Source organism: Pongo pygmaeus, chromosome 5 (genome assembly GCF_028885625.2).
Source record: "Pongo pygmaeus isolate AG05252 chromosome 5, NHGRI_mPonPyg2-v2.0_pri, whole genome shotgun sequence".
NCBI classification, from domain to species: domain Eukaryota; kingdom Metazoa; phylum Chordata; class Mammalia; order Primates; family Hominidae; genus Pongo; species Pongo pygmaeus.
Genome location: NC_072378.2, coordinates 129,319,343 through 129,334,417, shown reverse-complemented (window position 1 = coordinate 129,334,417; position 15,075 = coordinate 129,319,343). Strand labels below are relative to the sequence as shown.

Sequence of the window (15,075 nt, the reverse complement as noted above, 5' to 3'; positions counted from 1 at the left end):
CAGAATTTCTTCAATGACAGCTGTCTCATAGCACCATACAAGGTAGCAGGAAATGTTTAAATGCTTAGGCTGCAGGGGAATGAGCTGGTCAGCACTCTGGCCATCAACCAAAACGGGCAACTTTAAAGGTAACTACAGAAATTAAGTGTAAAGATATAATGTTAAAATCTAATTGACTTGTCAATCATTCAAAAAAGCAACAACTAACTATTGAGACAGCTCTAGTATGCCATCAACCTTGTTAACAGAAACATAAAATCCTGACTTGTGGTTGAAAGATACTTGAACACTTGCCCTTCTGACACATTCATTATTATTAAGATATAGGGAGTCCAATATGTATCTGGTTTTAATATAAAATGCTGTTAAATTCATTCTATGAGATATTGAGGCTCAGAAACCAACACCCGAAAATATAGCATCCTGGTATGCTGATTATTTTAAATTAAAGGCTCTTGGAGACCGGCAAATGCTGAAATAAGTTTTATTCTGATACTCCCGTATCTACTTACAGTCTGATCCCACCAGGAAGAAAAGTTTCCTCTGGCCCTCTTCCTAAGTTCTCATTAATTTAACTCATTTCACATGAAGAGAGACTGAAGTCTGTCAGCACACCTGAACAGACTTTTGTTACAAACCACTATCTGCTCTGTGGGCCCAACAGACTTCATCCCAGGCCATTGTATGTTCTTGAATTCCCCTAAAAATCATTTACTATTTTGCAAATTGCCATATTTTCCCCATCTTCCCTCCCCCGTGAAGAAGGGTATATCTACATCTATGCCCCCATTGGGTTATTGGGTAATCATCCTCCTGTGATTCTTCCATGCTATGCATGCTAAAATACATTTTGTATGCCTTTCACCTATCAAGCTAACTTTTTTCAGCTGATTTTTCAGCAAACCTTCAGAGGGCAAAAGGGAATTTTTCCCTTGGCCCTTACAGAAGCTTTTTGCAGCCAGCTTTAACTTGCCAATTTTCTATCACTATTTAATAATATGAGAGACAACCCAAACCTCTCATCCAGCATTTGTCTGTTGCCATCATCACTAACTCTAGTGGAGGAATCTTTACAATAATGGCAAGGAAGGAGATGATGGCATATGAAACTCCATCCTACCAAAAAACCACAGATCTTCCCTTACTTTCACTCCAGACATATGAGAACCAATTGTGAAAATCAAAAGGGAGATTAGAGATAGAAAATAGGAGGCGTGGCAGCCCCACAGACCTGTGACCTTTGTTGCAGCTCCCTTCCTTCTTACAATCTTCAAAGCTCACAGTTTCTCATTTCTCCCATTTTAGCTCCACATGTCTCACAAGAGCAGCCACTACTCCTGGGCTGCCAAGCCCTCGTTGCATTTTGGTTCTCAGTCATTGGCTCTTGTTTAAAATCTTTGCTTCTCATTTTCCAAGTGATATAAGGTCTTTTTCTTTCTCCCTCTCTAAACAGGCCTTGTTCATGCATGGGTGAGGATGGCAGGAGTGGAGGTTGTTGATGATCCTGTTTCTATTCCCAAGGCTGCAGTAAGGGCACTTAAATTCCTCACATCTCACTAGAAAGTTGGCACATTTGCCCATAGAAATGTAAACAAAGTGGAGGTGAGCTTCCCTGTACTCCTGTGTTTATTATAGATTAAGGATGCTTTCGGGTGTCAGTCTTGAGAATTTCATAAAACTAATTATCTGGGAAGATGTTTCAAATGAGTGGCTTATGAATGACCTTTTAGATTAGAACACAATCCTTTTTAAATTTGAAGGAATACCTCACATAATGAACAAATCACATCACTATGAGGAACAAACATGGACTCTCAATTTTCCTACCTAATATTGCAATCTAGCTATGTATTCTAATAATAATGGTGATGAAAGAGAGGGGGACCATGAGGTGCTGGCACACGGGTAGCTGATATTCCTCCTGGCTCCACCACTTAGTACGTAACTGACCACAGACAAATCACTTCAACATTATGTGTCATCTCTGATCTAGGAATAACAAAATTCCGCTCACAGCAGTGGTTTCCAGATTCATAATTTTCAGAGAAAAATATGAAATTAAAAATAAATGTGTGATTGATTTGTGAAATTGATATAGGAGTTCTAGCTCTTAGTTTTTCCAAGTAATAATAACCTCCAATATATTTCTATCATTTAATAAAGCATCATTATTATTTCATGAAACAAAGGGCATTTAAAAACCATCAATAGTTTTTAAAAACCATAATATCAAAATGGAGGACAATTATTTAAATTGTATCCTTTCTATTTTTATGAAAAATGTGGAAAGTTGTTCTCATTTTCTTACTTTGCCATGGACCAGTGAGAACATCTTGGATGTGAACCCTATATTCACAGGGTTACTGATGAACAGTATAACCGTGAGCATTCTAACCATTATTATGCATATACATAAAATAAATGATACATCTATTCAAAATGTACACTGTTCTGAATCTTAATTAGAGACAAGTTGCACTTGGTAAAACATTTGAAAAAACAATAAAAATAAAGCAAAACTAAGTCCTCAATGCAATAGGAATCTGATAGAAAGTAAAATCATCTTTAAAAGAAAAATTTTATTAAAAGCTGAATATTGGCCAGGTGCAGTGGCTCACGCCTGTAATCCCAGCACTTTGGGAGGCTGAGGTGAGCAGATCACCTGAGGTCAGGAGTTCAAGACCAGCCTGGCCAACACAGTGAAACCCCATCTCTATGAAAAAAAAAAAAAAATAGCATGGGCATGGTGGCGGGCACCTGTATTCCCAGCTACTTGGGAGGCTGAGGCAGGAGAATCGCTTGAACCCAGAAGGTAGAGGTTGCAGTGAGCCGAGATCAAGCCATTGCACTCCAGCCTAGGTGACAGAGTGAGACTCCATTTCAAAATTTAAAAAGCTGAATATTCACTAAATTTGGCATTTTCAGATTTGTGAAGATTTTTATTACATATTAATTTATAATTAATATATAATAAACTGTCATAACATTTACTGAAAACATAAAGGCTATGTTTTGAGCTATTTATGGTATGATAGTCCTATTCCAGATATGGATATTCATATCGCAAATCTTAATATGACTGTACAAGACAGGGCAAAAATATTTCATTGTTATTGGTAAATTTTTTAATTCAACTTAACAGCTGGCTGGACTTTATTTTCCACCAAATCATCATGTTAGCAGTCCACAGAGATGAGGCTTCCTGTCTCATTAATGAAAAGTAAAATTTCTGAATATATTTAAATGTTAGCGTTAGTTAAATTGTTCTTTTGAAGCTAGGGAAGATGTCAGGTCTTTATGATGACAGCAAATATCAGAAGCATAACTAAATACCAAATAAATGACCCTGGTGACATAAGGGGGTGCTGAAATTGGCATATGGGGAATCAAAACCATAAATGAAATATTGTTGGCACTTCTTCTGAAGAAAAATAAATATCACAGAAAACATTTCCCAAACATCCTCCTGAATCTTTTTTACAGATTGTGCGTTTAATATGTGATAGAAAAACACACACATACAACCCCATTTCTAAATCAAATTCATGGCTCTTAGGTAATTGTGAGAGAAGTTGTCTAATTGGAAATTGTGGTATCTGCCACCTCAGGTCAAATTGATAAGAGACTGAGTCACAAAAAGGAGGACTGGGAGATGAATCAACAATTAACCATAATCCCTATTATGAAAGTTTAATCATAATTAATTTGCAAATACTGATGAATTGTTGGCAAAGTTCCCTTATTTAAAAGGAGATAGAAACGTATAACATCCTCAACAGGGATAAATATGCAAGTCAATCCAAGGGCTAACTGCATCTGAAAACTGGATAGGGAATCGCTGATGAGGTAAACCTTTCAAACTGCTAGTTTTTAATTGGGAAGCAAAGTCTATTAACAGTCAGAAAGTTCAAGGTTCGTTTTCTTTGCAGGGTAATTAACTGCGGACCTTCCATATTTATTCTCAGAGTTCACTGAATTTGTGGAATTTTATCATCTGTTGCTCCAACTTTTACTAAAATATATTCATGCAGTTGATTGCTAGATTTTTATTCTTGTGGGGTTTTATTCTTTCTAAATTTCTAGTACCAAAGCATTATCTGGAAATGTGGAATGAATCTGGTCATTTAAAAATAATCATGCAGGCCGGGCGCGGTGGCTCACACCTGTAATCCCAGCACTTTGGGAGGCCAAGGCAGGTAGGTCACGTGAGGTCGGGAGTTCAAGACCAGCCTGGCCAACATGGTGAAACTCCATCTCTACTAAAAATACAAAAAAATTAGCCAGACGCAGTGGTGCACGTGTGCAGTCCCAGCTACTCAGGATGCTGAGGTTTGAGAATCGCTTGAACCTGGGAGGCGGAGGTTGCAGTGAGCCAAGATTGTGCCACTGCACTCCAGCCTGGGCGACAGAGTGAGACTCCATCTCAAATAATAATAATAATAATAATAATAATAATAATAATAAATAATAATAATGTAAAGTAAATCCAGACTGTGACTGGTTTAAAAAACACTACAGGTAAATAAAAATGGGGAAATACAAATCATAACTTATATACACCTCGCTTTACTGAAATAATTTATTCATTTTTGGTTTCAATGTGAAAACATGGACAGTATTGGCTGAATATATATATCTTCCACGAGACAAAAGATACTCTGAATGTAGAACTTTCAAGAGGGTGAAAGACAGAATAGCTCTTGGACTCAATTTGACAATGCATCTCATCCATTTTTCCAGCCAAGAATAAAAATAATTGAGTGGAGAACCCAATTATTTTCTACCCCAATCTTTGTATCATTCCTCCATCCCATTTTTATAATTGGATACATTTTCTTATTTCTTGCCTTTCTGGTGTAAATATTATATACACATGTGTACATATTATATATACTTAATATTTATACTTATATACATACATATACTATTTATATAAATTTATTTAATATTATATAAGTGTATTATATTACATAACTATCATATATTTCATGTTTAATTTAAATATTTAATAAATACTTAAGTATATGTATATACCTGCATACATATACACACACTTATGGTTTTACATATTTTATCTCTCTAATTCTCCCTGTCTGCACAGCCCATCCTAAACACACATCTACACACTCGCACCTCCTCCCCACAACTCCGTTCATGCCCCTGGGCTTTCTCACATTCTCCATGAAATTTTCAAGGCCACCAGTCCCTGAACCAATGGTGGTTTCCCTCCATCGGGCTTTATCATCTTGCCTAATCAACCTCAAACTAATAATCCATCAACTCATTTACTTTCTGGCCTTTTCTTCAATTTTCTTGCCATCTTCTCCTTCCATTCTACTTTCCCTGTAATACTCCAACAGTATCAGTCCACACGTTTGATTCTTTATTTTACTCCATATGGAATTGCCACTTTATTCTGATTATGGCTCAGTGATCCCCTCCTATTCCCCTGAGAGGCTCATAATCTAAATGTTTGCTTCTTTCCTCAGCAGGTAACCTAGATTTACATCTTAATGAAGAAACCAAGATCATCAAATAAGAAATTTCTCCCAACACTTCCTGCTGACTGCTGCTATTCATTCTTCCTTCTTTCTGATTCGGTGAGTTAAAAGTATGTATCTTCTAATATAAGGTTTTTGCCTATGCTTAATGACCCATATGTTTTTACTTCTAGAGAGACATCACACCCACCACTACTTGGTCTTCAACTTCCCTGCCCTTCCCCCTAAGCATCTAAACCAACTCAAATGTCTCATCTTTGAAAACCTTTGCAACTCCACAACTTTCTCTGTCCTTCATTCTCTTTCACATCAAGGATACTTGAGATAATATTTCTATAGTACCCTCTTCTTCTTCATCATTCATTTATTACCTCTTCAGTGTGCCTCTTGCCACCATAAATCTACTGAGTACTTTAGAAAGGTGATCAATGGATGGCCATGTTGTCAAAAGCAAGGGAAACCTATTTTATGCTTTTCTTACCCAATTATCTTGGAAGCATTTAAAACTGTTACTTTTTCTTCCTAAAAATTCTTTCCTTCATCACATACGTAATGCCTCATTTTCCTGATCTTTTTTCCTTGAAATCTGTTTCCCTTTATTGCCTTCCTTGACTCCATTTACCTGAACTCCCTTGGCTTTTACCTAAAAGCAAAGGGCTCTGACATATGTCCTTTCCTCTTACATTCTATACAAGAGCTAGCAAACACATGGGTATGCAACTATACTCCCCACTCCTACACACATACCATAACAACTTACATCCAAGAAATTCACCAGAGTCGGCCGGGCGCAGTGGCTCATGTCTGTAATCCCAGCACTTTGGGAGGCCGAGGCAGTTGGATCAACTGAGGTCCGGAGTTCGGGACCAGCCTAACCAACATGGAGAAACCTCGTCTCTACTAAAAATACAAAATTAGCCGGGCATGGCGGCGCATGCCTCTCAGGAGGCTGAGGCAGAAGAATCTCTTGAACCCGGGAGGCGGAGGTTGCGGTGAGCGGAAGTCGTGCCATTGCACTCCAGCCTGGGCAACAAGAGCAAAACTCCGTCTCAAAATAAAACAAAACAAAACAAAACAAAAAAGAAAGAAATTAACCAGAGTCATTAATAGGAAAGGTTTCTGGTGGTTGCCTTCTTTGGTGTCTTAACATGTTTTCTAATATTCTGTGATATATATGACCACTAATTTTAATCAAACAAGTGTCAATTGCTGAAATATAGTAATGTTTTCTGCATTCCTAAATTATATAATGAGGGGACTATGCATGCCTCTCTTTAACCAGCTCCAAGAAAATGCCTTTCAATTTTCTTTTTGGGATAAAAAATGTAAATTGTGAGAAAAAGCTCTCATTTTATACATTTTATAATTAAAAAAAAGAACAATGAAACCACTTTGCGTGATACTCTAATGGTAGATATATATATCATTATAAGTTTGTCCAAACCCATAAAAGGTACAACACCAAAAGTAAACCCTAATGCAGTCTATGAACTTTGGGTGATGCTGTTGTCAATGTAGGTTCATGGACTGTAACAAATGTAGCACCCTGGACGTGGATATTGGTAATGGAGAAGTCCACACGTGTTGGGGCAGGGGAAATATGGGGAATTTCTGTACTTTCCTCTTAATTTTGCTGTGAACCTCAAAGCGCTCTAAAAATAAGGTCTATTTAAAAAGATAAAGAGGCCGGGTGCGGTGGCTCATGCCTGTAATCCCAGCACTTTGGGAGGCCGAGGCGGGCGTATCACGAGATCAGGAGATTGAGACCATGCTAGCTAACACGGTGAAACTCCGTCTCAACGAAAAATACAAAAAAAAAAAAAAAAAAAAATTAGCCGGGCGTGGCAACGTGCGCCTGTAGTCCCAGCTGCTGGGGAGGCTGAGCCAGGAGAATGGCGTGAACCCGGGAGGCGGAGCTTGCAGTGAGACGAGATCGCGCCACTGCACTCCAGCCTGGGCGACAGAGCGAAACTCCGTCTAAAAAAAAAAAAAAAAAAGAGAGAGAAGAAATACTAAGCAAATTTTAAAATAATATAATTGTGAAGCTTTACCCCCATCATAGTTCACCTCACTTGGCATTAAGTATTCACTGTACTAACCTCCTTTCTCTCTCTCTCTCTACATACATACATACCTGCATACATATACACACACTACGGTTTTACATGTTTTATCTCTCTAATTCTCCCTGTCTGCACAGCCCATCCTAAACACACATCTACACACTCGCACCTCCTCCCCACAACTCCGTTCATGCCCGTGGGCTTTCTCACATTCTCCATGAAATTTTCAAGGCCACCAGTCCCTGAACAAATGGTGGTTTCCCTCCATCGGGCTTTATCATCTTTATCCCTCCATCGGGCTTTATCATCGGGCTTTATCATCTTGCCTAATGAATCTGAAACTAAATAATCCATGAATTCATTTACTTTCTGGCCTCTATATATCTATCTATAGATATAGATAGATATATGGATATATATATGGATATATCTATAGATATATATAGATATATAGATATATCTATAGATACATAAAATATATCTATATATAATATATATCTACCTTTTAATATATTATATATGAAATAATATTAACAAAACATATATCTATTGGGAGGCTGAGGCAGGTGGATCACTTGAGGTCAGGAGTTTGACATTGGCCTGGCCAACATGGCAAAACCCCACCTCTACTTAAAACACAAAAAATAGCCAGGCATGGTGTCACGTGCCTGTAATCTCATCTACTTGGGAGGCTGAGGCAGGAGAATCTCTTGAACCCAGGAGATGGCCATTGCAGTGACCTGAGATCATACCACTGCACTCCAGCCTGGGTGACAGAGTGAGATTCTGCCTCAAAAACAAAATAAAAATAAAATAATATATCTGTTTATTAAAAATAATATAAATAATAATATAAATAATATATATATTTACCTTTATATAGATTACATATAAGTATATATCTACGTTCTATATATATTTTATATATATTATATATATACAGAGAGAGAGAGGTAAGGGAGGAGAAGAGAAGAAAGCATGTCAGAAAGATAGATACAGATAGAGATAGAGATACATAGATATAAAGATTTCTTAGCCAGGAATCTTTAGATGACTTTAGCATCTACATGGAGCATTCATGTTCCTTTAGCACTGAATTTACTTTTCTTTTGCCTCTATTTCCCCTCTAGGTCCTCTGAATCAGGGGTTATGTGTAATTTAACATTATGCTCCAATACAATGCATTGCTAATAGGAGGTGTTCAAAGGCCTGTTGAATAAATACATCAATGAGTCTGAGGTATCACTGTGGTTCATAGAGGCCAGAAAGAGGGCTTTACATGGTGCCTCTCCGTAAATCACTTCTCCTGTGGTTGTTAAATGCCTTCATAATCTGGCTCCAGCCTTCTGCTCTAGTCTCATCTCTACTCTCTGCCCTTTGGCACTTTCAGTTCTAGACATTCCTACTTGTAGCTCCCTGAGTAACTAGAATTTTCTGTCTAATTCTGATTTCTTTTCCCAGCATGACTTCTCCTCTTCCCTTCCCTCACCTCTTTACCTGTTTATCTCATACCCTTATTTAGCTCATGTCCTTGTTTATCAGCTTGGATATTGCTCCTTCTGGCAAGCCTTTACTTACACCAAGACTGACTTTGTGGCCATCCTCTCTCTTCTGCAGAACCCTGTGCTCATTCTTTCCTTTGTACTTACCACACTATATATCAGTAGCTCAAAGAACATATCCTACCTTATTCCTCCTGGATCTCAGGCACAATACCTGGCACGTAAATTACCAATGAATGACGATAGCCTGAGTTAATAACCACATCCTCAGAAACCACTCTGGTATCTGGGGTTAGTAAACCCAATGACTGCCACAGGTCTTCAGCTGGCGAATCATCTCCAATCATTGTACTTAGCACATAGCAGGAAGTCCAATAATGTTTGCTGAATGATAGAGAGGGGCCAGGAGGAAGCTCTTAGTGGTAAAAAGAATTCTAGGAATTCTTAGTATTACAAACCCTTGAATTTAATGCAACTTGGCCTCCACATCTCACAATTATAGATCCTACCCAGCGCCACACACACATACTAAAATACGTACGGTTTGGATTGCTGCTGTTTTGATTGCAGATTCGACACTGCGGGTTCCTCACAGGCTGCCCAGGGACATGTTCTACCAATTTGCAGTACATTTCAGGTCCTTTTTCTCCACATGTTGCATTGGTCGTGATAAGAGCATTAGAAGCAAGATTGAGGACAGCAGGGAATAAACCTGAAAAAGATGGACAAATGAAGGTGTGTAGACCAGAAACAGAGTTATGATTTTGATGCATTTTAAAAGCAATTGAGATAAAATATTTTTCGGAGCATTAAAGTAACCCAACATGAGATAATTAATGATAAATACCTGACAATTCAGTATACTACATAAATACTATGTGTTATCAAAAGAATATTATTTTTCTTTCTGGGTCTTAAGTATGGACTTTAAGGCTCTTTTTAATTTTTTATCTCTAATATTTAGCTAGGAAGAAGGTCCTGTCTCTAGGACACATTCTAAAACACAAATCTTCTGCTGAAGTTATTGGTAAAAGATCTCACTAAATCTTCCATCTTCCATTTCAGATATTTTATATCTAGTATTAAGACATAATTGCATGTTAATGTTTCTGCACAACTATGCAAATATGTTTTTTCATGGTCATTTCATGCTCCAATTATCCTTTAGTGTAAATAATTATTAAAACTTCTTTATCCCAGACTAGAGAAGATAGATAATGTTTATTTTGGAATACAAATTTTTACTGCTTTCCATACTATCCAGCAATATTATAAAGCAATATATTGCCAGAAACAAGCCATTATAGTAGTACATGATCATACACCAGTAATTATGTCTTAGATATAATAGAAGTTTTTGACTTTCATAGATACAATCTCAGAGGTCCATCTAAGTGTAGGGCAGGGGAGGTATTTTTATTCCCTCTGAGAACCAAATTCAGTCTCTTTTCTTCCTGTAAGTTAATGTCAATTGTGCTTCATACACGTCTAGTATTTGCATATTATAGACCCTTTTTCAATAACAGTATAGCAAAGTCACTCGTCAAAAGCCACTCTTTAACTGAAAAATCTGTTCTTGGAGAAAGCACATTTGAAATTACAGATAATTTGACTCTATTTATGGGGAAAATATGCCGACCATCTAGGTTGTTTCAGCTCTATATATGTGCTAAGTAGGTCTATATCAATTCAACTTCTGATAGAAAGTCATTCCTCGCCAGGTGTGGTGACTCACACCTGTAATCCCAGCACTTTGGGAGGCTGAGGTGGGTGGATCACTTGAGGTCAGGAGTTCAAGACCAGCCTGGCCAACATGGTGAAACCCTGTCTCTACTAAAAATACAAAAATTAGCAGGGCGTGGTGGTGGGCACCTGTAATCCCAGCTACTTGGGAACCTGAGGCAGGAGAATTGCTTGGGCCTGGGAGGTGGAGGTTGCAGTGAGCTGAGATCACATCACTGCCCTGCAGCCTGGGAGACAGAGGAAGACTCTGTCAAGAAAGAGAGAGAGAGAGAGGAAGGAAGGAAGGAAGGAAGGAACGAAGGAAGGAGAAAGAGAGAGAGAGAAAAAGAAAGAAAGAAACCTTCCTGACTAAATCTCATGGCTTGATATTTTACTGAGATCCCTAGATCTTGAGTTTGTGCTTTCTGCCTTTTTTACCAAGATCCCTAGATCTTGAATTTGTGTTTTCTGCCTTATCCTCAAAGCTTGGCACATAGTAGGGACAGAGTAGGCACTCAATGTATTTGTAAAATAAACGAATAATTAGATTATAAATATTGGACTCATAAATGTTTGTCTGTATCATCTGCATATAATAATAATTATAATCATAATAGCCAGCATCGTTGAATGTTTGCAATGTGCCAAGCACTATTGTCAGACACTGTTCCTACAATATTTTTCTGCAGGAAGTGATTTGCTACACGAAACATCCACATGAGCTTCATACCACTATTATCTCTATTTTATTAAGAAGGCAGAGAGGTGTTAAGTAACTCGCCCATGATTACAGCTAGCAAGTAGCAGAGCTATGATTTGAACCAAAGCAATCTGGCTCCAGAGTCTATCCTCTTAATCACTCCACTGAATGGCATCTACAATATTGTATGAAACCAGCATAGATCTAGTGCTACCTTGCGGACCTGGTTGGTCTTAGAATTGCATTGAAAGAAACAAAAAATTAAAAAAGAAAGTAAATTAGGAAGATTTTTATAATATTTGATTATTAGACTTGTATGTATTGATTATTAAGATTTCTTTTCCACTAAAAAAGATAATAGTACAGTAAAAATTGCAATTATAAATAGTTTAAATCTTTATTGTAATCACTCCAAAAAATTCCACAGGTAAATGAATTCAAAAGGTCAAGTGCCAACTCAGTTCTTGTCTCAGTCATTCTTAAGATCTCCCAAAGAGCTGCACCCAAACAATCTTTTTTTTCTTTTCCCCCTCCTTACACATATATCTTTAAAATCCCTTGATCCTGTTCGTCCAAAATAGTGCCCCCCCAACTCTCATCTGGCCTCCTGCCTTGTGTTTTTCTCCAGCTGAAAGTTGAGGTTCCCAATTTTTCCTGATTTGCCAATGGTTCTTACATTTCACTTAATCACTATCTTGTTTATTGTTCCTGATAAATTTATTCCCCCCGCATCTCTGTGCTCTCTGGCCCCAACACAATGAGACATTCTGTCAATGTGACATAAGCAAAGCTAATGTAATCATTGGTTAGAGAAATATTAAACATTCATAAAGTATTATTTATTTCATTAGAAAATGTAATGTTTTATAAAAAGTAGAGTACCATATAAAAGTTTTTATCTTTTTTTTTAATCTTTTCCATGATATAAGGCTTAGTGGAAACTTTCTAACAATTTTGTGACATTTGTCAGGTTACAAATTTAAAAATAATTATATGGTCTCCACGCCATTATCTATCTTAGACATTTTATTTTCTAGGTTAATAAATGATATGCGATTAAATAAAGTTTGTCTGTATATCTTTCTCTTTTGTCATTCATCACCATTTTGCATTTAACTGTACAACTATTCCTTCATCAAATATGTTTTGAGCACATATCATGCCAGACAGTAAAAGATCTGAGAATAAAAATATTACTAAAATGGGCTTATCATGGGAAGTAATCTTGAGCTGAATTTTCAAGGAGAAATAGAAGTTTATCTGTTAGGGAAAATGAAGAAAGAAAAAACAAAAATATCAGGCAGAGGGAATGGCATATAATAAGTATGATCTCTATGCTGAAAGCTTATGTAAATGATGAGTGAGTCAGAGTACTTGAATCTGTAATTGTTTCAACATATAAGATTATGTAATTGTCTGGATATAGATGTAGATATAGATACAGATACATATAGGTTACACATTGAATATACATAATGGTTGATATGGTTTGGCTGTGTCCCTACCCAAATCTCATCTTGAATTGTAGCTCCTGTAACCCCCGTGTGTTGTGGGAGGGACATGTTGGGAGGTATTTGAATCGTGAGGGCAGGTTTTTCTCATGCTGTTTTCATGATAGTAAATAAGTCTGATAATATCTGCCGATTTTATAAAGTGCAGTTCCCCTGCACATGCTGTCTTGCCTGCCACCATGTGAGACCTGCCTTTGCTACTTTGTTGCCTTCCACCATGATTGTGAGACCTCCCCAGCCATGTGGAACTGTGAGTCTATTAAACCTATTTTTCTCTATAAATTATCCAGTCTTGGGTATGTCTTTATTAGTAGCATGAGAATGGACTAATACAATGGTGCACTTACATATTAACATAAAGCACTGCTTATTTGTCACTGTTAGTAATTTGTTTTAGCGGACTTTTCTCCAGTTCTTTAAAAATTTAATTTACAGTATAGAAAAATAAGTAGTAAGAACAAAGAGACATGCTGGGAATTCTGTTTACAGGAGAGCAAAATTATACTTCTCTTGCTTGCTTATATGATGAGTTTAAGCAGTCTAGCTCCATCTGCCCCCTTCAAAGACAGCCAGCTTACTTACACAAAAGCCATCTCAGGCAGGTGCTAACATTTCTAAAACTTTGCCAGGGCATAGTCACTTTTTCTCTTGGATTTTTGCCTCCTCCCTCAGCACTGACTAGTTCTGACCCTGACCATGGCCTCATTCCTGTTTTGCAGGTATGGGTAAGACTCCCCGTGCGCTGCTTTGGTCTGCCCTGAAAGACCTGATTGGAGCAGGCCAGGCCTGTACTTTCCCAGGCCTGAGCAATCATGGGAGGAAGCCAAGAAGAAAAGAGGCCAGGGATAAAGTATTTTCTTTCTGTTGTATGTTCAGAAAATATAGAATTGGATTATATACCAATTATCCCACATAATTAAATAAATAAAGAGAGCTAAAGCATACAGCTACAAAGGGATTACAGAGTACAAGAAACATTGATTCTGAAGGTATTTTATATTCTTCATATTATTTAATTCCCTTATAACCCATTGTATAAATTTTATTAATTCTTTCCACTTTATAAAAATGAAGAAAGTGCAGCTCAGAGAAGATAAATGATATGCACAAAGTTATGAATGAGTAAGATTGATAATTACGTTTGAAGTGAGCTCTTTTAAAAGCTTACAAGACTTCTTGTCGACTCTTGGAGCCAAGATGGCCGAATAGGAACAGCTCCGGTCTACAGCTCCCAGCGTGAGCGACGCAGAAGACAGGTGATTTCTGCATTTCCACCTGAGGTACCGGGTTCATCTCTCACTAGGGAGTGCCAGACAGTGGGCGCAGGTCAGTGGGTGCGCACACCGTGCACGAGACGTAGAAGGGCGAGGCATTGCCTCACTCGGGAAGCGCAAGAGGTCAGGGAGTTCCCTTTCCTAGTCAAAGAAAGGGGTGACAGATGGCACCTGGAAAATCGAGTCACTCCCACCCGAATACTGCGCTTTTCCGACTGGCTTAAAAAATGGCGGACCAGGATATTATATCCCACACCTGGCTCAGAGGGTCCTACGCCCACGGAGTCTCGCTGATTGCTAGCACAGCAGTCTGAGATCAAACTGCAAGGCGGCAGCGAGGCTGGAGGGGGGGCGGGGCGCGCCCGCCATTGCCCAGGCTCGCTTAGGTAAACAAAGCAGCCTGGAAGCTCGAACTGGGTGGAGCCCACCACAACTCAAGGAGGCCTGCCTGCCTCTGTAGGCTCCACCTCTGGGGGCAGGGCACAGCCAAACAAAAAGACAGCAGTAACCTCTGCAGACTAAAATGTCCCTGTCTGACAGCTTTGAAGAGAGCAGCAGTTCTCCCAGCACGCAGCTGGAGATCTGAGAATGGGCAGACTGCCTCCTCAAGTGGGTCCCTGACCCCGACCCCCGAGCAGCCTAACTGGGAGGCACCCCCAAGCAGGGGCAGACTGACACCTCACATGGCCGGTCGGGTACTCCAACACACCTGCAGCTGAGGGTCATGTGTGTTAGAAGGAAAACTAACAAACAGAAAGGACATCCACACCAAAAACCCATCTGTACATCACCATCATCAAAG

The 15,075-nt window shown here is 38.5% G+C and overlaps 1 protein-coding gene across 2 annotated transcripts in view; it reads right to left on the bottom strand.

Annotated features, from left to right (window-relative positions):
* Window positions 1–15,075, bottom strand: part of LAMA2 (laminin subunit alpha 2) — a 648,749-nt gene that overhangs the window by 469,100 nt on the left and 164,574 nt on the right. For both annotated transcript variants that reach the window (XM_054490395.2, XM_054490396.2), the window contains exon 2: window positions 9,608–9,778. In XM_054490395.2, the coding sequence (XP_054346370.2) occupies window positions 9,608–9,778 (171 nt within the window). The remainder of the gene's footprint in view (window positions 1–9,607; window positions 9,779–15,075) is intronic.